The sequence below is a fragment of the Heptranchias perlo genome, chromosome 23 (assembly GCF_035084215.1).
Source record: "Heptranchias perlo isolate sHepPer1 chromosome 23, sHepPer1.hap1, whole genome shotgun sequence".
Lineage (NCBI taxonomy): Eukaryota > Metazoa > Chordata > Chondrichthyes > Hexanchiformes > Hexanchidae > Heptranchias > Heptranchias perlo.
In genome coordinates, this window is record NC_090347.1 from 5,145,741 (window position 1) to 5,169,895 (window position 24,155).

The 24,155-nt window shown below is 40.4% G+C and overlaps 1 protein-coding gene and 1 long non-coding RNA gene across 2 annotated transcripts in view; one reads left to right on the forward strand and one right to left on the reverse strand.

Annotated features, from left to right (window-relative positions):
• Positions 1-1,563: 1,563 nt before the first annotated feature.
• On the forward strand, positions 1,564-4,504 carry LOC137341352 (uncharacterized). Its single transcript, XR_010967009.1, has 4 exons — positions 1,564-1,700; positions 1,806-2,014; positions 2,287-2,357; positions 4,289-4,504. It is a non-coding gene; the product is annotated as an uncharacterized lncRNA (long non-coding RNA).
• Positions 4,505-7,353: 2,849 nt separating this feature from the next.
• The window catches only part of tex2 (testis expressed 2), a 139,115-nt gene continuing 122,313 nt past the window's right edge, over positions 7,354-24,155 (reverse strand). Inside the window, exons 8-12 of the mRNA XM_068003879.1 lie at positions 22,089-22,221; positions 14,218-14,343; positions 12,500-12,709; positions 11,207-11,327; positions 7,354-9,957 (exon numbers count right to left, since the gene is read on the reverse strand). Coding sequence (XP_067859980.1) covers positions 9,832-9,957; positions 11,207-11,327; positions 12,500-12,709; positions 14,218-14,343; positions 22,089-22,221 — 716 coding nt within the window. The 3' untranslated portion in view covers positions 7,354-9,831. The remainder of the gene's footprint in view (positions 9,958-11,206; positions 11,328-12,499; positions 12,710-14,217; positions 14,344-22,088; positions 22,222-24,155) is intronic.

Sequence of the window (24,155 nt, forward strand, 5' to 3'; positions counted from 1 at the left end):
ATTTTGGTCCAAAATGGATGATCTCACACTTAACTGCGTGGAAATCTATCAGCTAGAGTTTTGCCCACTCACTTAATCTATCAATGTCTCTTTGTAATTTTAATGCTCCCATCTACACTACTTACTTTGCCAACAATCTTTGTGTCACCGGCAAACATCTGTAGAGAACGAAACAGAGTTAACGTTTCAGGTCGAAGACCTTTCGTCAGTACTGGAAGATTTAAAGAGTTAAAGTTTTTAAGCAAGTGCAGAGCCAGGGAAAGACGGTAGGGTGGGGAGGGAAGGAATGAACAAAAGGGAAGTTATGTGATAGGGTAGAGGGCAGGAGTGATTAAATGACAAAAGGGATGATGGTGCAAGACAAGGAGGGTGGTAATGGGGCAAGTAAAGAAACAAAAGATCAGCCTGGAGTAGCTGTAAATGGCAACAGTAGAACCATAACCAGCAGCTGCAGTCCAACAAATAAAATATTTTAAAAATGGGAGCAGTGGTTATGGTCTGAAGTTATTCAAATCAGTGTTGAGTCTGGAAGGCTGTAAAGTGCCTAAATGAAAGATGAGGTGCTGTTCCTCAAGCTTCATTGGAACAGTGTGAGGGGCTGAGGACAGAGCAGTCAGAGTGGGAGTAGGATGGGGAATTAAAATGGCAAGCGACTGGCAGGTCAGGGTCACGCTTGCTGACAGAGCAATGGTGTTCAGCAAGGTAATCACTCAATCTGCGTTTGGTCTCCCCAATGTAAAGGAGACCACATTGTGAGCAGCGAATACTGTATACTAAATTGAAAGAAGTACAAGTAAATCGCTGGTTCACCTGGAAGGAGTGTTTGGGGCCCTGGACGGTGGGAAGGTAGGAGGTGAAAGGGCAGGTGTTGCATCTTCTGCGCTCGCATGGGAAGATGCCTTGGGGAGGAGAGCGGGTGTTGGTGGTGATGGAAGAGCGGACCAGGGTGTCTCGGAGGGAGCGGTCCCTTCGGAATGATGAAAGGGGAGGGGAGGATGTGTTTGGAGGTGGGATCACGCTGGAGGTGGCGGAAATGGTGGAAGATGATATGTTGAATCTGGAGGCTGGTGAGGCCCTCTACCCTATCACATGTCTTCCCTTTTGTTCTTTCCTTCCCTCCCTCCCTCCCTCCCTCCCTCTCTTCCTCCCTTTCCCTTTCCCAGGCTCTGCACTTGCTTAAAAACTTCAACTGTTTTACATCATCCGGTTCTGACGAAAGGTCTTCGACCTGAAACGTTAACTCTGTTTCTTTCTCTACAGATGCTGCCTCACTTGCTGAGCTTTTCCAGTATTTTGTGTTTTTAATTTCAGATTTGCATGCATCCACAGTATTTGGCTTTTGGCCACTGGATACACCTCCTTCCAGTCTGAAAAACTGTCCCTGAGCTTAACTGCACTTTCACAAAGCCCAGTCTCGAGTTAAGCATTCAGTAAAGCTTGAAGTCGAGACTTTCTAAGGCCCTGTGATTCAACCATACATTTGGGTTTCCACATTATCAAATCATCAGTCATTCCAGCGGTTTGAAAGGAAGAGTAGAACCGGAAGTCGATTTTTTTAGCCAGTGCAGGAAGTGCGTCATGGCGAAAGTGCCTTATCTCTCCCTATGGCCGCGGTGAGTTGATTGAAGACGGGACTGTGCTGAGTGGAATCCATCGGCATCGGCTCGGTGATGTGCGGCTTCACCCAACGATATCATTCGGTATGTTATAAAATCACTTATCCTTCTGGAAAATATTTTATATCGTGGTTTAAACGTTTGAAGCTGATGTTTTAAAAGCATCTGTTTTCGGTATTGGATTTGCAGAGGAGGCGTCCCAGGCCTTGGCCTGCCAAGTCCTTTCACACAATTTGGGGCTTGTTTGCCGGATCCTTGCAGGGAGAAAGGGTGCCCTCCTCCTCCTCCTCCTGCTGCTGATGGAGGAGCTGACCGATAGATTGGTGACCGAGTATCCTGGTCCGCCTCCAGGGCACCTCGTGGTGGCCGTGGCCCAAGATGAGCGCCGAGGCCTGCGGGTGAGTGAGTGAAGATCATGGGGTCAGCAGCGGTTGTCATATTATAAATACAGCCAGTGTCATTTGGGGGCATTTATATCGTGTATTTGTTTATTAATTTCTACCCATTGACTGATTTTGTTGGACTGGATATGATGATTCTTTACACGTGTTAGACTTCTGATGCGGATGAAGTGAAGATTAAGATCTGATTCCAGTCAGTAAACCTGCACTGGTACTTGTTTCTGTTTGGGTGACCTTTTTATCCCTGAGAAATTTTAATTTTCTTCTAGATTATGAACTAAAAATCTGCAAAGCTAGCAGGCAGCAACTACTGGAACTGCAGAAGAAGTACTGGTATCAGGTAAATTAAAACATTTGGTTATAGATAGATATGTGTATATATAATTATGAAGGGATGAGACAGTGGAAATGGATAGTTTCCCATTGATTATGGGGAGGCACACATTTAGGACAAAAAGCAGAAGAAACTTTTTTTTTAGCAGGGTTTTGAGACTGGGATGCAGTACCTGAATTAATGATTGAAGCAGAGACCATGTCAACTTGTAAGCAGAAGGTAGAGGTGGCTGAAGGGATATGGGAACATTTGTGATTAGGGTTTCTGCTCATTTTGGGGACAAAAATCCAATGTGGACCAAATGGCCTGTTTCCATCCTGTAATTTCTACAGGATGCAATCTAAAAAGCAAAATGTACATTAAATTTAAACCTGCCTTGTCCTATGTTATGGGTCTACTCCTGGATTGAGAACTTCTTAAAATCAAAAGATTGAAAATTTCAAGCATGTTTTAGGTTACTGATGAGACATCAAGTTATGAGAATTTGCATGTAGAGTGAAACCTGTAAATTAGGGACACAAGGGATTTGCAGCAGCTATCCTTTATTTGCAAATTATATACAGTAAACTGTGAGCCACATATCCTGGGATTGGCTGTATCTTCTGCAGTGGTTTTTCTTTGGCCCTCACCTGGCATTGTGCCTAATTCTGGTGCCCTGCCAGCAGGAGGTGATTTTGGTTCATTTTCTGTTAGTTGAGTTTCCCAATTCATTGTCACCCCAGTGTCCTTTTCCATTTGAGGCAGGGATGCACTGGGACCTGCTACATTGGCAGCCTGCACAGGGTGAGGTGGCTGCTGTGCTGAGTGCCTGGGAGGTCCCAGCCAAATTTGGAGGGAGTGGATTAATATCCTCTAGACCCCCTGTCTGGGACCTCTTCTCTACTGTAGCTGCTAATGTTTTAAGGGTAGGGTGCTGTTAGCAGCTCATCAGTTCCTGGAGGAGTAGGGTTGCCAACTCTGGTTGGAGACATTGCTGAAGGACAGATCACATGATTTCTACAAATGTTAATTGGATTTACCTTCTAACGGTTGGGTCCCCTGTAGTTGAGAATCTTTAGTTGTGGTTCCATGCCAGCTGTTAAGATCCAAGAACCAGGGGGCTACCTGGGAAAAGGGGAAACAATTTCTTCCCCTTCCCCTGATTTTTGTTCCCAGTGTGTCGTGTCTTTTCCCTCCACAGTGATTTTCAGAGCCCCTGATTCCTTGCTTTTTCCTTCCTTTTCCTCCTCCCCCCCCCTCCTTTTTATTGGCAGTTCCTGGCTTATGTGTAATGGAGATCTCTTTACCCTGCATGCATAGTGGCAGAGAAACCACTCTATCCCTAGGGCAGAGCCTTGCAAGCTGTCAATCCCAGAGATGGTGGTTTCTTGGTCACTACATGTGGGGTAAAGAGATCTCTATTAATGAGCTTTTTTACACCTGCCTCCTCACACAATTGGTATTTTAAGTTATAAACAGTGCATTGAAGGCTGGCTGTAGTTTCAAGGTGTAGCTTGTAGCAGAATGTAAGTTATTTGGGATTGTCTGGCTGTTTTTACAGCTTTCATTGTACATAGTATTTCAAAGTGTAGTTATGTGTGTAGACCAATGCAGCAGTTAATTTGCATACAGTCCTGCAAACGGCAACTGAGGTTAATCTATTTTGGAATCATTGTTGGCCAGGAGAACTCACTGCTCTTTGAATAGTGCCATGGGATCTTTTATATCCACCTAAGCTGGCAGACAAGCCCTCCATTTTACTGTCTTATTTGACAATGCAGCACTCCCTCTGTCCAACATTGAAGTGTGAGCCTAGATTATGTACTGAAATCCTGGAGTGGGGCTTTAACCCACAATCTTCTACTGTAGACAAGTGCTACCACTGACCCAAGTTAACCACATCCATCTTGTTGTCATTCCAATTATTTTAATTTCACCTTCTTTACTCTGAATCCTAGATGAAGTCAACATGAAGATGAGATGGGGATTGCAGCTGGAATGACTCGTGGGTTACAGTGTACTCTGCTGGAATCACATCCCTATCTTCCAGAAACACAGCACCTTTTAAATATAACTGAAAGACTAATTGAAAGTCTTTACAATGTACAAATAAGTGCTATATATAATGTAAATTTCTTTTGTTACTTTTAAAAAAATAAATGTGATTTAACTTAGTGTTGATGGATGTGATTTGTAACAGGTGTATAAACAGCTGGAGATATGCAATTGTGAACCAAGGCTACTTCAGCTATGTTCATAGGATGTAGGTGTTGCTGGCTGGCAAGGCCAGCATTTATTGCCCATCCCAAATTGCCCTTGGAGGAGGTGGTGAGCTGCTGCCTTAAACTGCTGCAGTCCGTGTGGTGAAGGTTCTCCCATAGTACTATTAAGTAGGGAGTTCCAGGATTTTGACCCAGCGATGATGAAGGAACAACTGTATATTTCCAAATCAGGATGGTGTGTGACTTGGAGGGGAAACGTGCAGGTGGTGGTGGTGTTCCTATCTGCCTGCTGCCCTTATCCTTCTAGGTGGTAGAGGTCATGGGTTTGGGAGTTGCTACATTGCATCCTGTAGATGATATAAACAGCAGCCATGGTGTGCTGCTGGTGAATGTTTAGGCTGATGGATTGGGTACCAATCAAGTGGGCTGCTTTGTCCTGGATGGTGTCAAGCTTCTTGTGTTAGAATACTCTCCACTTGCCTGGATGACTGTAGCTCCATCATGCTCCTGACTTGTGCCTTGCAGCTGGTGGAAAGGCTTTGGGGAAGGTAGGTGGTGAGTCACTCACTGCAGAATACCTAGCCTCTGACCTCTTGTAGCCATAGTATTTGTGGCTGGTCCCAGTTAAGTTTCTGGTCATGTGACTGAGGATGTTAGGGGATTTGGTGATGGTAATGCCAAGGGGAGGTGGTGAGATGGTCATTGCTTGGTGTAAATGTTGATTGCCACTTAGCCCAAGCCTGGATGTTGTCCAGGTCTTGCTGCATGCAGGCTTGGACTACTTCATTGAGGGGTTGCAAATGGAACGGAACACTGCAATCATCAGCAAACATCCCCATTTCTGACCTTATGATGGAGGGAAGGTCATTAATGGTGAAGATGGTTGGGCCTAGGAGACTGCCCTGAAGAACTCCTGCAGCAATGTCCTGGGGCTGAGATGATTGGCCTCCAACAATCACTACCATCATCTTTTGTGCTAGGTATGACTCCAGCTCCTTGATAAGGGCTGTCACACTCACCTGGAATTCAGCTCTTTTTGTCCATGTTTGGATTAAGGCTGTAATGAGATCTGGAGCCAAGTGATCCTAGCAGAACCCTCAGTGAGCAGGTGCTGCTTGAAAGCACTGTTGATGACACTTTCAATCACGTTTTGTGGACAGGACATAGCTGGGCAATTTTCCACATTGGTCAATGCTAGTGTTGTAACAGTGGCTAGAGGCACAGCTAGTTCTGGAGCACAAGGCTTCAGTACTACAGCTGGATGATGTGCAGACAAGGTTTATTACTATTTTCATAGGCTCACACAAACTTGGTATTGATACCAATTCAAAATTTCCATTTCCCACACCTGCTAGTCTCTGGTCTTAAGTAAAATTGCTAATCTAGTGCTGATGATGTGGCTGCATGTCCCTTAACATTAAAACTTTTGTATAGGACCTGTTACATAGAACAGTGCTGCTTGTAATGAAGCTGCCCCTAATGTACTAGGGCAGCATACTGGCTGTAATTTGTAGAGAAACAACTGATTTTATATAAATGCATCCAAAAGTACTTCACAATCTTAAATTAGACAAAAATTGAAGCTAAGCTAAAGGAGATAGTGGGAGGGATGATCAAAAGCTTAGTCAAAGTGGGTTTATAAGTATCATCTGGGTAACTACCTACTTAGTCAACATGGATTCAGAAGAATAGGATTCTGCCTGATCGATCAACCTTGGCTTAAGTAAACTGGAGAGCACTATGATTGTGTATCTAGACCTCAAGTATCGACACCATCCAGGACAAAGCAGCCCGCTTAATTGGCACCCCATCCACCATCCTAAACGTTCACTCCCTTCACCACTGGCACACAGTAGCTGCAGTGTGTACCATCCACAGGATGCACTGCAGCAACTCGCCAAGGCTTCTTCGACAGCACTTCCCAAACCCGCGATCTCTACCACCTAGAAGGACAAGGGCAGCAGACACATAGGAATACCACCACCTGCAAGTTCCCCTCCAAGTCACATCATCCCAACTTGGAAATATATCGCCGTTCCTTCGTCGTCGGTGGGTCAAAATCCTGGAACTCCCTACCAAACAGCACTGTGGAAGAACCTTCACCACATGGACTGCAGTGGTTCAAGGCGGTGGCTCACCACCACCTTCTCTCGGGCAATTAATGTGCCAGCCTTGCCAGTGACGCCCACATCCCAGGAACGAATAAAAACGTTCCATACATTCTGGGAATGGATAAATTGGCTGAAGGGCAGGACACAGTGGGTACTTTTTAAAGATTATGGGATGAGTACTGAATGGAATGCACAGGGATCAGTAGTGTAACACTTGATTCTAATTTATAAGACTTGGATTCAGCAACTCAATGCAAATTGGTCAAGTTTACAGTTGAAACCAGACTAGGTGGTTAATAGGTTATGCCTCTGCTTCAAAAGATGTCTTTTGACTTTTCTCATTTCTTTTAATCTGATCTACTTACCCCTTCCTATCTCTCAATAGCCTGCTGCTGCTAATCAGTCAGGCTCACACAGGTGAAGTAGCAGGGCAGTCAGTACCCATGAAACTAATTAGCATGAGTTGAGGCACAGCCATCAGGAGAGGAAAAAACTGATTTAAAAAAAATATCCTGCAGATCAGTATCAGATGGGGTATATCCCATTCTGCAGATTAAGATAATACACATCCAGGCTGTCAATGCTTCTGAGAAGTAATGTGCCACCTCTTTTAGCCCCACTTGTAATTTGAATATTAGATTGGCTACAGTTGCTACCAAAATAATTATACAACAAACCACAGGTTGCTAGACTGTAGAATTTATTAAATAAAACATAGCAAGCCAGTCCTTCACAATGTTAATTTGATTATGTGAAGTACAATATGACAATTTATAAGATCATCTTTAATTCTGATTATGCATAGTGCATTTAGTCCATGGACTCATAATTCATTATTGCACACTTAATTCAGGCCACACAAAGGGCCTGACTACAACATGACATGCAAAGTTTTTTTTGGCAGGCAAATATTGCCCACAATAGATAAGTCGAGGAAAGCAAAAATGTGGGTTAAGACTGGAATGCAGTCAAATATTGTGTTATGGCCATTGTATCCCTACTATTAGATCAAAACAAAATACAATATTGTACCTATAGACCTAAATTAAAACAAATGTACAAAATTAAAAATACAACTTTATTCACATCTTAAAATATATTAGCTTTAATTAAACATTCTGCAAATAGTCATCAACTTTCTGAAAGAAACTTCATCTTGAAAGACAATTTGCCAAATCCTTCACACTGTATAGTCTTCAATTAGCTATTTGCAATTCATGTAGTGAATGGTAATTTACAAACAAGTTGAACATCTGCTATTGGGGCAACATATCAAGAAATACATGGAGGAAAAATATACAGTATAACCAAGACAAATGATAATCATGGGCATAATGGCACTGAAGCACAATTAACATTGAAATTTCTGCAGACCTTGTGTAGAAATATTGCATACAAAATAAAGGCTCAGGATGAACACAATTGGAGAAAACCTTATTTTAAAACAAAACTGGCATTTTGAGTTGGCCTACAGACTTTCTTTCTGCAACATTTTTATAGTTTTCCCCTTTGTTCAGAAAAAATGCTACCAGGATTATTCTTAGTATTATTACCTCTTTCCAGTATTTTAAAACATTTGTTGAAAATCATTTTAATGAGAACCCATGAAAGTTTTAACAAATGGTATTTGAAAGGAGAGCTGTCTTCACCATTACAGAGGCAGCAAGAGCCTTAAATCACATTTGGCAAACACTTTCTTGCCACTTTAAAAAGAGTAAACAGTAGTCAATTGTGACTTGGCTATAGTTGCGATTGGCTGACCAAAAAAACATGTCCAACCTTCAGTGGAGGTGGCATTGAACACATTGCACAATCCCCAACACAATGCTATAAGTAGTTGGGGGCTTTATTTTTTTTAAACTTCTATTTATCAAAAGTTGGAATAAGTGGTCTAATATTACTTAACCTGCTCTTATATTTGAAAATTCCAACTTGCTATTCACCAATTTATATTAGGAGGGACTTGTCTCTGTTCTGAGGTGCCTCTGCCATGCATTAGATAGAATGTTTGTGAGGGGAAAAATGCACAAACCATACCAGAACGAAATAACTTGCTCTTATATACACCCACTCACTATTATACAGAGCACTGTTACTGTTATCACTTAAGGATTAAGTTTGTGATATCACTGCTGGGTTACAGAAATGTAATCTGCAGTGGATTACAGCACTGCTCTATACATTATAACCTTTTAAGAAACTAACACTTTTTATAAACCATAAATGTAAAACTTGAAAAATATACTTTATATATCACAGTGGCTGTCAAACGGTCCTATCATCCCTCCCTCTCCGACAAACACACCAACCCAAAGTGGATTATTTCAGGAGCTGGTTGCCAATCATTTGATCATGTGAACTAAGGGAGATGTCAAAGAGTTGAAAAAAAATTTCTTGTGCAGTTAAATTGCTCCTGAATTGGGCAGGAGGGGTGTGTCAATTTTTAATGTGTATTTAATGAGCAGTCAAGATTTTGGTAAAGTTAATCAGTTGTACAAAGTAATTTCCCAATCTATATATTGTCATCCAGATATATAAGGGAAAATACTGATCATGCCCGCAGATACATACTTACCAGACGTGTGCATTCTGTCGGCAGAACCCATTAATTAATAAAAGAGGATGCAGTTTCTAATGATAAATTACCACAAAGCAATGAGCTGTAAGTATTTAAAGAGTAACTTACATAAAATTAGCAATTATAGACCAGCTTTGTAATTTTAGTGATGCGTTACACCATACTTTATAAATACTCAAACCCAACAAGGCAATCATGCATCAATTCTGCAGCTGCATCAAGGTTGCATCAGGCAACCATACAATCACTTATGTATCTGGAAATCTTCTCTCAGGCCTGACTAAACTGAAGCATTTCATGCCAAACAAGTCATTTACAAGTACAGTCACATATATTCTCTCTTTATATGTCTGGGCTTTTATTTTCTTGGAATGGCCAAGTGATAAATGGGGTATAACAATATTAGCTGTTAACAATATACAGAGAAAGAGAGAGAGACACACAGTCAGCAAACTGCACACACTGAGTACAACAGATCGTAAGTATTCCTGGAAAGTATAGTGGCACGAATGGTTCCAAAAGACAGACGGCACAGCTGAAAGCACATGAACAGCAACTTCATAATACTGTAAACATAAAACTTTCGTACATCACAATCGTTCAGCAACTTCTGTTGGTGTTTCCCTTGAAGGCCACACTGTGGATGACCGTGGGTCCATGGCTGAATGCATTATTGGAACGTATACATCATCCATATTTGGCATAACAAAAATTTTCTGCAAAAGTGAAGACATTTTACTGTATTAACAGTACTCCAGTGCTAAACAGTATGTTATTTCAAAGTATCCACTGTCATCTCAATGAGAAGTGTTTGCAGTCTGCATGAAGTTTAACTTACATTACAAACAAAAATGGTCATGAATTGATCTGCCAGTATGAGAGAATCACAACTGGAAACTGAACATTAACAAGTTGTCAAGAGAATAGATTTCTAAGTAAATATAGAAAATGATTTTTCCAGCCATTCTGCCACAACTTGTGCTGGGTGAATATTACCAAAAGATATTGAAGATAACCAGTGGGGAGCAGATGAAAACTCACCCATTAGATTTAGCACAGAGCTCCACGATGTGAGCTCCACAATGTAAACTCTACTTTTGGATGAAAATCTGCAGCATCTCATCTAAAATTACAAAATACACCAATGCAAGTGTACCAGCCATGTTTTATCACTACACCACAGAACAGTGTCTTTCTACAGTTTTTGCGAAATTTCACAACTTTAAAAAGGGACATAACTAACAAAATTCTTTCCACGTAAAAGTACTTCCCTGTGTAGTTGGGAAGAAGATGCTACCAATGTCCACCACTTGTGAGGAGGAATTTTACATTTTTCCCTCCTCCGACCGTTTGGTTGGTTGGCTACTGGGAAACTGCTATGCTGCAGTTGAAAGCCAGAACAGAACCAACCAGTCAGATGGCAAAAGCAATTGGTCTAGTGAAACTAGTGAGCTTTGTCACCACCAATGTGATTAGGGTTGGACCTAAGCCTATTTTAATAAACATTATTCCATCGTTGAACATTCTATGGTTATAATCCGATTAAATGGTATCTGTTTGCCTATCGCAGCCTTTTTAAAAGAATGACCCAAGACAGCTCTGTTTTCATTCCCATAAAACAGGGGAGAAAATTAGGGAAACAGATCAATTAAAACACAAAACAGATGTAAAAGCTTATGAAAACTTTTTACTAGTCTCTTTAAGGCATTCATTTTCTCCCCTCCCTTTCTCTCCAGTGCCTTGCCTAAGAGGCCATTATTAATGTATGAGCCTTAAATGTCTCGTTTTAAAAGCGATTGGAGTTATCTACTAGCAGATAAGATGGTTTGACTTATACAAAAATATACTAACCTTCTACTCTTATTTAGATTGCTTAGGTTAACGGTGGAAAATACAGAGGGAAACAGGAACAGTAAGGAAATATGGATTTGCAAAGTTATCTGGTATGCTAAATAAGTCCTTTACCTGGAACTCTTGTTCGAGTTTCTTTTCAATCCAGTCAGTTACGTGTGCTATAGTGACTTCACGCTCACCCAATTTGGGACGAGCTTTTAATTCGATGTGTGGTGGCGTTCGGAAACCGTACCTTTAATCAAGGATTACAAATCTTACCAGTCAACTGCTGCAACTTTAAAGCAAAATGATAAACCAGCTAATGCATTTATCAGTACTTGTATAAACATTAAACACACAGATAAACTGCACTTCAGCTAAAATACTGATAAGTCCTCCCCGCCCCCCCCAACCCACACGATACAGATATCTGTTACCACCCCAAGATACAGATATCTGCACCCGCCCCCCACTCACTGCCTGAGCCACCTCCCTCCAAAAAGTCCTCACAACCCTCTTTTGTGGCTTCCTTTTTCAGATTGAGGAGCCAGCATCTCTTTGCCCTTACCTCAGTATATTGACAAAAGTGTCCAAGACTTTGAGGTCTCTTGCCACAAAAGTTCCCGGTGCCATTCCCACCTATGTTTTGACCAATTTCCTGTACTTCAGGCCCTTTAAGCTGCTGCACTGCATTTCCCTCCCTCCAAGTGGCAGTATTCCAGTTAGGAGTAGGAATATTGCTAAAACCACAACCTGTATATAAAATTAGGCCCTTCCCCAGGAAAATGGCATGGGATTCTGGCAGTGTCACGAGTGAACGGAAGTCCCACCAGTATCTGGCATGATGTGGAGATGCCGGTGATGGACTGGGGTGGACAAATGTAAGGAATCTTACAACACCAGGTTATAGTCCAACAATTTTATTTTAAAATCACAAGCTTTTGGAGATTATCTCCTTCGTCAGGTGAGTGAGTGGCAGGCAGAGGAAAATCCAGCCCTATGTTTTCTTACATATTATGAATCAGAAATCCCATCACTTTAAAAATGTACAAAATAAGCCACTCGAGTTAATGCTGTACTGTATGGTTACCTATAAAATTGCCTTTTAAGCTTCAAAAAACCACAGTGCAATTTCACCAGAATTTGTGATGTGGAGATGCCGGTGATGGACTGGGGTTGACAATTGTAAACAATTTTACAACACCAAGTTATAGTCCAGCAATTTTATTTTAAATTCACAAGCTTTCGGAGGCTTCCTCCTTCGTCAGGTGAACGATGTGAAAATGATTTAGAGGATTTCATTTTCACATCGTTCACCTGACGAAGGAGGAAGCCTCCGAAAGCTTGTGAATTTAAAATAAAATTGCTGGACTATAACTTGGTGTTGTAAAATTGTTTACAACCAGAATTTGTAACTGCCCTTACCATATTCTGTCAGTAGGTGGTGATGGAATATTCACTGCTAGCGTTCCTTTGCACTCTTGAACCTCTACTGTTAACAGCAATGGAGTATTTGAGACCTCTTCAATCTTCTTCTTAATAAATTCAGTTTCTGTGGCTTTCTGAAAATACTTCGACTTTGTAATTTTATCCACAAGTCTCATTATCTTGCTTGGTCTATGTCCTCCTACGTATCTGCACATGTGGAAAAGAGTTTAATATTTCTTGTCATTGAATATTCTGCACATTTACATTTCATTTACTTCCATGGTAACAAACATTTCTAAGTAACTTGTTTTCCCATGCACTAAATATATACTCAAAAAGCTTTTGAAATTCATTCATACACCATGATCACAGATACTGGATTATGTTTAAAGAACAAATAAAGTACAACCACCAAGGGTGGAAATAGTGGGTGCTTGCTGTGCGTGTTGATACTATTATGCTCCTTCAAGCCACGAACAAACTGAGAATTATCCTGTACTACACCCTTACTGACTGCTTTAAAACTAGTCAAAATTTATATCTTGCGCCTCCATTACAAGTAAAATACAGCAGTCTGTTGGTTCTGTGGAGTGAAAACTAACTATTACAGCAAACTCTCCCATTGTTGAGGGCAGGCGCACCTTTTCCTGTATTTGAGTTCTTGCACTATAGTCATCTTTATTAAGAGAAATATGCTGCTGGCATAATCCACACTAAAGAATGAATCATGTTACAGAAAAAATAGTAATCAGAAACCCAAAGATCTTATTCAGTTACAAACTGCAGGAAAGGCGGATACCCGACACTACTTTGGAGAAGCAGGTTATGCGTTTGTTCCTGAAATTATTCACATGAAACTTTCTCAATCCCGCCAAGTCTCTTTTGGGGTTTGGGAGGGGCGGGGTGGGGAGAAAGAGGAGAGTGGGAGAGAGGGAGGAGGCAGGAGGAAAGAAAGGGTCAACTTGTGTCCCAGTAATGCACTGAACAGCTCTGTTTATAGAGCTGCAGAGCAGGCTGCCGGCTTGCAATCTCAGTTGGGAGCAATTCATGGGGCAAGGAGCGGGGAAAAGAAATAAAAGGTAATTAAGCAAACAAGATGTGTTAAACAAAAAAAGACACACTCACATTTCTATAGCGCTTTTCACGACCTCAGGACGTCCCAAAGCGCTTTACAGCCAATGAAGTATTTTTGAAGTGTAGTCACCGTTGTAATGTAGGAAACTATTCTAAAATCCCATAGCGCCCAAATTTTTTAAAAACTTATAATTTATTATAAAAATCAATTCTTTTAGAGCAACTGAATTAATAAAACAAGTAATATGGCAGGTAGAGTTCACTCCCCAAGATATACACGAGTATGGAAGACTTCTAGTATCTGGTTAAATGTCACTGAAATTTTCATTGAATTTTAGTATCAAATTTCAGTTTCAATTGACCCACCATTGTAACCATCATTAAATGGTATGCTGTACAGCCAGCCATGACTCCCTTCCTCCCTTGGTTTAGAATTGTGTTGCGAATGCAATAATCACAATGAGTTTTATATTAAAATAAATCAAACAGATGTAAAAAAAAAATCAATTAGGAATCTCAACAATAAGATAAGTTTACTCCATGTTAGAGACATAAAAACATTTAGAGTAATCATCAATTGAATGCAGATTTAAATTACTTTATAATGTACTGCTTCAAAATGTTGTAGATAATAATCATACCCTTCTGCTGCTGCTGCTAGAGTCTTGTCTCCTCCCATTGCATCCTGCGCATCATCTTCATCTGATGATCCAGCACTTGAGGACTCCTCGTCACTATCAGCAAGACAGTAGGCTTTTGGTCTACTCCTACATCAGAAGCATTGGAGGGGGATTAAAAAAAACAGCTTCAAACAACCATCCTATTCCATGTTAAGTATTTTTTTTAATAAAGATTAAACCAATTAGGATCATGCCGAGGAAAGCTTTGAAAAAAAAGTAATATAAAAACTAGGTTAGCACTTCAAGATTTTTTTCTCCCCAAAGTTGAATTTTATTTTGTTCCTAAAAAGTTTTCCAAAATAAACCAACTGCTACAACTGATGTAAATTTATTTTATATATTTTCTGACACTACCAAGAACTCTAACCTTTTGATAACAAGCAGATATACAGTCACTCGTAAATAAATCACTACACTGTCTGAATCTAAAAGTTCTTTTTAAAGATATTCTAACAAGGTGTGCAGTTTCTTTTTTCCTTCCCTAACCATTACCACGATTCTTCTGAAGATAGTGACTCATATTGAGATAAGATTGCATGAGCAGCAGCTTTTCAGTACCCTCACCAAAATGGCATTCTTTATGAAGAAACTTCAACAGTAAATGTCAGGAGACATCACATCCAAGCCCAACCCTACTCAGTGTTCACACTTGCACACTTCCAGCAGAAGTCAATGGATAGCAGTCAGTATCAGGGCCCATTTTTCCCCTACTCTCATCTAAGATGCTGTTGTTTTCCTCCATCCTCCACCGACACAAACACGCTGAGATCAGCTAACTCATCCTAGACAAAGGAACTGAATCTGGGAATTTCCTGGTCTGAGTGGCTCAGTACTCCATGTGATGCATCTACAAATAGAGCTCTTGGGGAAGGAGGTCCACTTCTCAATTTCTTTACAAAGTTACTTGGTAATGATGGATTCTCAGTGTGCAGATGTGATGGTGTCCCTGGTAATTTTCATGGAATGAATGGATGAATACAAGTAGTCAATTATCCTGGAAAAAGTCTGGCTGCAGTGCTTCATAATCGCACAAAAATATTAAACACAAGATTTTAACCTCTGTATTAACGACTTTCATGCATTAGAGAATAATGGATACCTACGAGTGATTACAAGACATCAGCCTAATGGAGAGATTCAAATGACTTCATAAACCAATATAGTAAAGTTTGAGTGTTTAAATTTTTATCCTAATATTACAGACTTGTAATCACGTCCAAGTATCCATGAGTTGGGAATCTATTTTGTGACGTTCATAAGGGATGTTTGATTCATTTTTTCAGTCCATATTTGCTGACAGGGGCTGTTATGGTTGTGCATTTTGTATTATTTGTGTGCAGTATCTGTGCTTTATCATTGAAGATTGATATAATCACTAAGTTTATCAAGTGCTAATCAGCAGATGATTACTGGATAATATGGTCAGTGTATATTAATCTATTGTGAAAATTACTACATTTTTCACTATTGATATGGTAAATTCCACACATACCATCAATATAGCTCCACACAGAGAAGAGGCATTTAAGTGATGCAAGAAAGGAAGGACCCATCCCTGCCCCATCTTTCCTCTACAACAGATGACCTTAAATGGGTAGATGCGTCCCTTGGAGAAACTGGGCTACAGATGTCATTCAAGACTGGGCTTTGAACTCTGATCTCCTAGTTGAGAGTCCAACACTCTTACCATTGTAGTTATTAAGGTGCCCTTTCATTTTTAAATATATAAACCCACATTATAGCTCCAACATTTATCAAACCATTTCTGTGCCCAACACTGTTTAGTTTCAGGATCCATTTTTCTTATAACATTGGCAATAGAGATCATCTCTGTAAATGCGGTTAGTTGCACTGTGCAGCAGAGATGGAGCATTTTCAACAGAGAGAAAAAGAAATCAAAGGTAAACTCTGGGAAAATTTCAGAGGATTTTCATAAAATATTTGATTGGAAAGAGGACTCACAATAGTGACAGTTATCACACACAATGGCACACAGAGTCAGATTCTTTACACAGACTTCTTAAACCAATGTATGGGAAAATATATGATTTAGAAAGGGTTCAGTAGGGAACTGGGTGGCACAGTGGGTAGAACACTATCCTTTTACCTCTGGGACCCGGCATCAAATTGAGACCAGACTGATGGGATGAAAGATTCCTCTGTCTGCTGGCTGTAATGAAATGAGTTTGGTCAGTCTCAGCCTATTTCTTAGTGGGTGCAGGTCCACAGCACAAAACTGCCAACAATTTAGCACTAACTGACAATCTCACGCAGACAAAGTATAAAGGAAAGCTGATGTGGAAAATGGCAATGTCACAGTTGTGTAATATGGGATATTCCCTAAATTTAGGGTTAAGAAATTGCTGGGATCGTGTAAGGGGATGAAGCTTTATTTTGCAACTGGCTGTACTATAATGACCTTTGAGTGCTTGGAGTTACTGTTGGGTGCATAAAACTTGTTTAATTTCCCAGGTATAATGTTTCTAATTATGAGGAGCACAAACATTTTTAAATGTAAAGCAAATATTAACTGTAACGTGGGGGGCAGGAGAGGAAGAGGGGAAATTAGAAACAGTAAATTGTTACCCATCTAGCTTTTCCAAATTCCTTTTTAGCCAATAATCTATTCTAAGGCCATACCATTATTTGGTTGCTTAATGAAACAACTTTGATGCTCTGTTCAGTATTCAGGGAAACAAAAAAAGTGGGGAAGAATATTATTTCATTCTAATAAAATCTGTGAATGTTTCAATCTGCAATCTTTAAGACTGCTATAGCCACGGGACACCCAAGATTTACAGCTGATGGCAATTACAGTAATGGATATTTTAATAATATGCATCAATACAATGAGAAAAAACAGCATTTATGAATATAAACATTCATATGAATAAACATTTTATGATAAGTGGCAAAATTAACATGTTTAAATCATCAGTTTAAGTTTGACTGGATATTTGTTAAGGGCTAGCTTTATTATGGATAGTAAAATGTCTCATTTGTGCTTTCCTAAAATAACTGAGGGCAGTTCAGTTACATCTACAGCACTGGACTTTCAACTAGGAGGCATTCCTTTTGAATTATCAGTCTGAGTTAAAGTTTGAGCTTCTCTTGTATGGGGCAGTAACAGTATAGATACTAAAAAAAAACCCCACCCATTTTTGAATATAATAGTTCCCCTCATCCCAAGTGGTCTGTGGCTATTTTTCATTGCTACAGGATGACTCTTCATATCCTTCATAATGAGACAGCAGCCTAATGTTTCAGTATTCTATGTGGTATTACACTGTCATTTTCCAAATTAGATAATAACAAGATGATGTACAATATAACATATATAGTGTAGCTTTGATTCACACTATCTGAACTTGGGTCACTGATATACCTACAGTACAGGCAACAGATCGAAGGGATAACACCCTTAGAAGATCCACCCATCCATCTCAGGAGGCTGGGTTGCTTAGCTACTGATCTATATAATGGCTTAGCTGCAACTTGTTTACTGAACTAGAAACCAATACAGTCCCTCAGGAAACCGTGTTAGTATACACGTTAGAAAAAACTGCATGCTCACCAAAATGCAAGAATGTAAAGGGGGATCGTCATGAGGGGGAGAAGAGGAGCCAGGAGAGCAATGTCACAAATGTCAATTATATCACATGCAAATGACAACACAACACATCTCAATGCAAATTACAAAATTGCGTATTTGGGAATTGAGACGGTCTGGTCAAACACTTTTCTATGACGATGCCCCTTTAATATCTCACCACATTATGGACAGATAATTCCCATGCACAAGCAAGGATGAAGTAACAATGTTTTTCCCCTTTGTACAGGAACACAATGTTTATTTTTGAATGGAATGTTGACAGAACGACATTCCCACAGGTTACAAATGCAATATGGATTGTATATTACAATTACCACTCACCAGAATCACACAAATCCACAGATGATTCCGATCAAACACATTATAAATGGAGGAATGAAGGAAAAATGTATAAACAGAAGTTAGTGAAAACAGACCATCTTTCTGAAAAATGCACACAACTGTGCAGAGGTCTGGTACTTCAGTTTTAAGCAGACGTTTTAAATAAATTCATCTTGTAACAGGTATACACGATAACACATTGCTGCAATCATTGCTGTTCGATTACATTTCTATTAGCTAATCTGGATAGTTTCAAATAGGAATGACACCAGTATACAATCCCTCCTGCCCCAGGTATGTGTGTGTATATATTATTTGTTAATAAATATATTTTTAAAATGAAACCTTCCTTGGTAGGTATTTACAGCTGTTGGACAAATAATCAAAACATGCAAGCTAAACATACTTGAATAAATGTGAAAATTACTTATGATAGACTTAGCATTTCACACAAAGACAAGGCAAGTTTTAGGGAACGTCAGGGGAATTGGTGTGTCAGGTTAGCGCATTGTCCTTCACAGTCCAGAATAACAAAATAAAAGTCATCATTCTGCCCCCTGGCTGTAAGGGTGCTATATAAAATGAGATGGGGCAATGTCAATCCAGCTTCCCATAATTCAGCAAGAGTGGCCAAAAATGAGCAGTGTGGGAAGTGGGGAAGAATAATCACGCTGGTAAGGGATGGATTTTTGAGGTTGGTGCACAGTGCAGAAGTTTATACTCTGTATCTAAATGTGCTATACTGACTCCCATCATTCAAACCTGAAAATATCTGAGAAGTGAGTTAGTGAGCGAAAAGGGGTAATTGGACCCTTGAACTGAGGCAAATGCAGACAAAGCCAACCTAACATTTTTGATGTAGTTTGCCTGTTATCCAACATGAAGTTTCTAAGCAAGCTCTGTAAAGTTAAATTTACCACTCAAATGAACATTTTGATCCCACACTATCCTTCTATTGTTTATCCAGACAGTGTAGTACTTTGTTACATATCACAACATTGACCAATGGTGGGAACATGTACAAGCAGGAAAAATTCACTTCTATGTAAGGTGGCATTCTTAATGGATTCACTATTTTCAGAAAAAAATACAGTGAGTTGCCTTTGTATTTGAGTTACTCAAGTTGATAAGTTTAGATTAAGTTAGGCAAGAGGAGGCTTATGTGAAGCATAAACACCAGCATAGACCTGTTGGGCCAAATGGCCTGTATCGGTGCTGTAAACACTAAGTAAGAAGTTTACATTCACCAACTTAAAAACGAACACAGTATATACTACAATAAAATCATTAATAACTTGCATTGATACCTCAAAGATTATTCAAGGATGTTACTGCTCTTGGTTCTAACCAACTACAATTTCCCCTTAGTCAACAACCCTTCTTAGCCAATAATCTATTCTAAGGCCATACCATTATTTGGTTGCTTAATGAAACAACTTTGATGCTCTGTTCAGTATTCAGGGAAACAAAAAAACATGCAAGCACAGAAACAACTGTATTGAACAAAGCTGCATATAAATACACAAACAGGGAGATAAACAATCAAGTCATTGCTTAGGTATGTCCTACCAATATGTACATAAACCACAATGGGGTACTTGGGTAGAGATGGGGTGCAGCATTTAAAAAAAAAACTGGAACAGTAACATTGCACACGTGCAGGGTGAGGAGTATTAGAGGCTATGTAAAATGGTGAAAAATGCAGTAAATCAGGTTAGTGGAATGGCAAATAGGTGGCAGATACAGTTGAACATAGAGAAATGTGAAGTAGTATTTCTGGGAAAAAGAACATGAAAGGAAATATTTCATAAATGGCAAGATTATTGAGTGGAGGAATAAAAGAAACCTCGGGCTGGAGCGATATAAATCTTTAAAAGCGAGAGTGCAAGTAGAAAAGTTCATTAAAACAAATGAGATTCTGTATTTTGAATGAAAAAAGTAAGGGCACTGAAATTGTACAAGACGTTGGCTAAGCCCACAAGCTGGAGTATTGGATGTAGTTCTGGACACCATTATAGGAAGGATTTTAGAGTCATGGAATGGGTACAGTGAACATACACTAGCCAGGAGTAGGCCATTATTGTTGCGAAGGAAGGAAAAATTGGGGTTTTTTTCACCGGAACAGAGAACGGTATCTAACAGATGTTATTTTCTACATTATGGAAGGTTTTTAAAGAGTGAATAGTGAAAGATTGATTCCACTGAGATGAGATATCTCTCTCTCTAAAATATTTACTTTTAAAAATCGATTTTGGATTATCCCTCAAAGATCATAGAATCATAGAATCATAGAAGTTACAACATGGAAACAGGCCCTTCGGCCCAACATGTCCATGTCGCCCAGTTTATACCACTAAGCTAGTCCCAATTTCCTGCACTTGGCCCATATCCCTCTATACCCATCTTACCCATGTAACTGTCCAAATGCTTTTTAAAAGACAAAACTGTACCCGCCTCTACTACTGCCTCTGGCAGCTCGTTCCAGACACTCACCACCCTTGGAGTGAAAAAATTGCCCCTCTGGACCCTTTTGTATCTCTCCCCTCTCACCTTAAATCAATGCCCCCTCGTTATAGACTCCCCTACCTTTGGGAAAAGATTTTGACTATCTACCTTATCTATGCCCCTCATTATCGACAGGGGTGATTGGAAGAAATTTTTTCTCACTGGGTTAGAAGAACATGGAATGCCCTACAAGGCAACTATCAAGGCAGAGACTATGGGGATAATTTTAAATTTAACCAGCCTAGAAGGAACAGGGCAGGATTGGGTTGAACGCCTGTTTTACACTCCACCCGATTTTATGCTCCATTGAAGTCAATGGAGTGTAAAATTTGGAGTGTAAAACGGGCATCCGACCTGAACCCGACCTATTCCCGTTGAACAGGTTAGGTTAAAATGACCCTACGTGAGCAGATTTTTGTTTTCATCGCCTGGGTGGAGTGCAGAAGTTAAAATCAGACAGAGAGAATCACACACTTGTAACAGAGCACACCCGATTTTCCTTCTATTTAGATTAATGGAAGGAAAATCAGGCAGGCTCTGTAACAGGTGTGCAATCCTCCCTATCTGATTTTCCTTTCAGTTCTCTGCCCAGGTGATGCTTTATGTCCTGACAGTAAAGACAAAAACCACTCTATAACATCATTTAAAAAGGAACTGAATAACTATTTGAAAAGGGAGAATATCAAAAAAGCATGGAAATGGTGAGAGTGTAGATAGCTCTGGGATGAAGAGCTTGCACATGCATAGACATGATTGACCAAATGGTCTCCTTTGCTGTAATATCTATGATTCTCTCAATAGGGCTGTTTTTCATTTGCCAACACAGATAGTAAATGTAATTCCATACATTATGTTGCCAAAAAGGTAAATTGCACTCCTCCAGGTACAACATTCATAACTTTTCAAACATTACACATTCCAGGTCAACTATGCAATCAAGAAAAATTACCGATGAAGCTCCTCAAGACTGAGATCATAAGCTGGGCTGTGAGGTTTTACTTGTAGTTTGGGGTTGGGGCTGCTACTTCAAGCTTCTTTTCAGCAAATGGGTAAATTCAGGGACACTGTAAGGAGTTCCTTCCAGAAGTTGAGAAAGCTCCTTGTGAGATGTGGACTGATTTACTTTCACCTTCTGCTTCTGAACAATCTAAGAAAAAAAAATTGTTTTTCCTGACATTCTGCCAGTTGCATAGAGCACTTGGGAGTATAATAAAGAAATGCAATTCTATTCAGCAGTAAGATTGTGCAGAGTCATTGCCAAATATCCATTTCCAGTATGCTTTTATGTTGGCATGAAGTAAGAGAAATGGCTTCACGCTGTACATGGTGCATAAAGGACTCTTTCCTTCCTGTGTTGTGTCAGAAAATCACATTTTAATTTAGGAAATCTTACCCTTCTTTGCCAACATCGCCTACTTTATATCCTTCTCCCAAAGGCTCCTTTCCCAGTTTGGTCAGGTTCATTTTAGTTTCCAAGGTCATTAGAAATGATCCATTGTAAGAAATCTCCAGATCAACCCACAATCCTGTAGAAAATAAATTATCTGGCTGAGTAACTGTCTAGAGAATTGCAAACCTAGAATAGTACCCATACTCTATCTTTTCAGCAGCCTACAATCTGTAATTATTTCAACAGCTAGCAGAAATTAGTCCATGAATTACAAGTATTTACAACATGAATAAAAGCCACAACATTATCATGTGAGTTTAGCAATCAGAAATGTTCAATGTATGGACCAGAACTATATTAGAATCTGTTTCCACCAAGGCTGACAGTACAAACTGTTCCTGGTCAATTGGAACAAAAATAAAGATGTGACATTACCAGTTAATGCTGCTCTCGCAGCTCAATAGCTGTTGTGCAAAGAGACATATTGGGCTTCAGAATCAAGAGTAGCTGCACAGAACAATACCAATTATGATCACAATCCCACAACTGTCGCTTCAAATTAAATCACAGGCTTGAAAATAACATTTTGCATTTATTATAGCACCTTTAACGGTTTGAAAAATTTCCCATGGCTCTTTTAAAAAAAAAATTCGTTCATGGAATGTGGGCATCGCTGGCAAGGCCAGCATTTATTGCCCATCCCTAATTGCCCTTGAAAAGATGGTGGTGAGCCGCCTTCTTGAACCGCTGCAGTCCGTGTGGTGAAGGTTCTCCCACAGTGCTGTTAGGTAGGGAGTTCCAGGATTTTGACCCAGTGACGATGAAGGAGCGGTGATATATTTCCAAGTCGGGATTGTGTGTGACTTGGAGAAGAACGTGCAGGTGGTGTTGTTCCCATGTGCCTGCTGCCCTTGTCCTTCTAGGTGGTAGAGGTCATGGGTTTGGGAGGTGCTGTCGAAGAAGCCTTGCCAAGTTGCTGCAGTGCAACCTGTGGACGGTACACACTGCAGCCACGGTGCGCCGGTGGTGAAGGGAGTGAATGTTTAGAGTGGTGGATAGGGTGCCAATCAAGCGGGCTGCTTTGTCTTGGATGGTGTCGAGCTTCTTGAGTGCAATTGGAGCTGCATTCATCCAGGCAAGTGGAGAGTATTCCATCACACTCCTGACTTGTGGATGGTGGAAAGGCTTTGGGGAGTCAGGAGGTGAGTTACTCGCCGCAGAATACCCAGCCTCTGACCTGCTCTTGTAGCCACAGTATTTATGTGGCTGGCGCAGTTAAGTTTCTGGTCAATGGTGACCCCCAGGGTGTTGGTGGTGGGGGTTTCAGTAATGGTAATGCCGTTGAATGTCAAGGGGACGTGGTTAGACACTCACGTTGGAGATGGTCATTGCCTGGCACTTCGGTGGTGCAAATGTTACTTGCCACTTATCAGCCCAAGCCTGGATGTTGTCCAGGTCTTTCTGCATGTGGGCACAGACTGCTTCATTATCTGAAGGATTTACAAATAGGAAGACTGGGAAAGCCTGATCGTAAAGATGGGTTTCGAGAAAGCATTTAAAAGGAGGAAAGGAGAGACGAAGAGTTCCAGAGAGTGGAGCCAAGGTTGCTGTAGGCTGGGTCCTCAGAACAGTATTTTATACATCCCCTCTACGTTTTCCAATGGGGCACAAAAAGCCCGTAAGGGCCAAAGGAGGATTCAGGTAAGATGAAGAAAGGGGCCATAGAGGAACTTGAAGGTAAGGACAAGCAGATTAAATTTAACACACTACCTGCAGTGGGGGAGGGAGGAAACAAGGGGCCAGTGAGGATAGGTGCAATGGCAGTGCCGAATTTAGTATGGATCATGTGGCTGCATTTTGGTTAAGAGGTTTATGAAGGGAGGAGGATGGGAGACCAGAAAGGATAGCATAGGAATAAATAGAGTCTAGAAATGACAAAAGCTTGGATAATAGTTTCAACAGCGGAAGTCCTAAAGTGAATGGAGACAGGCAATGTTGCGCAAGTGGAAATAGGTAGTCTTGGTGATGCGCAAGATACAGGGTTTGAAGTATAGCTCAGGGTTGAACACG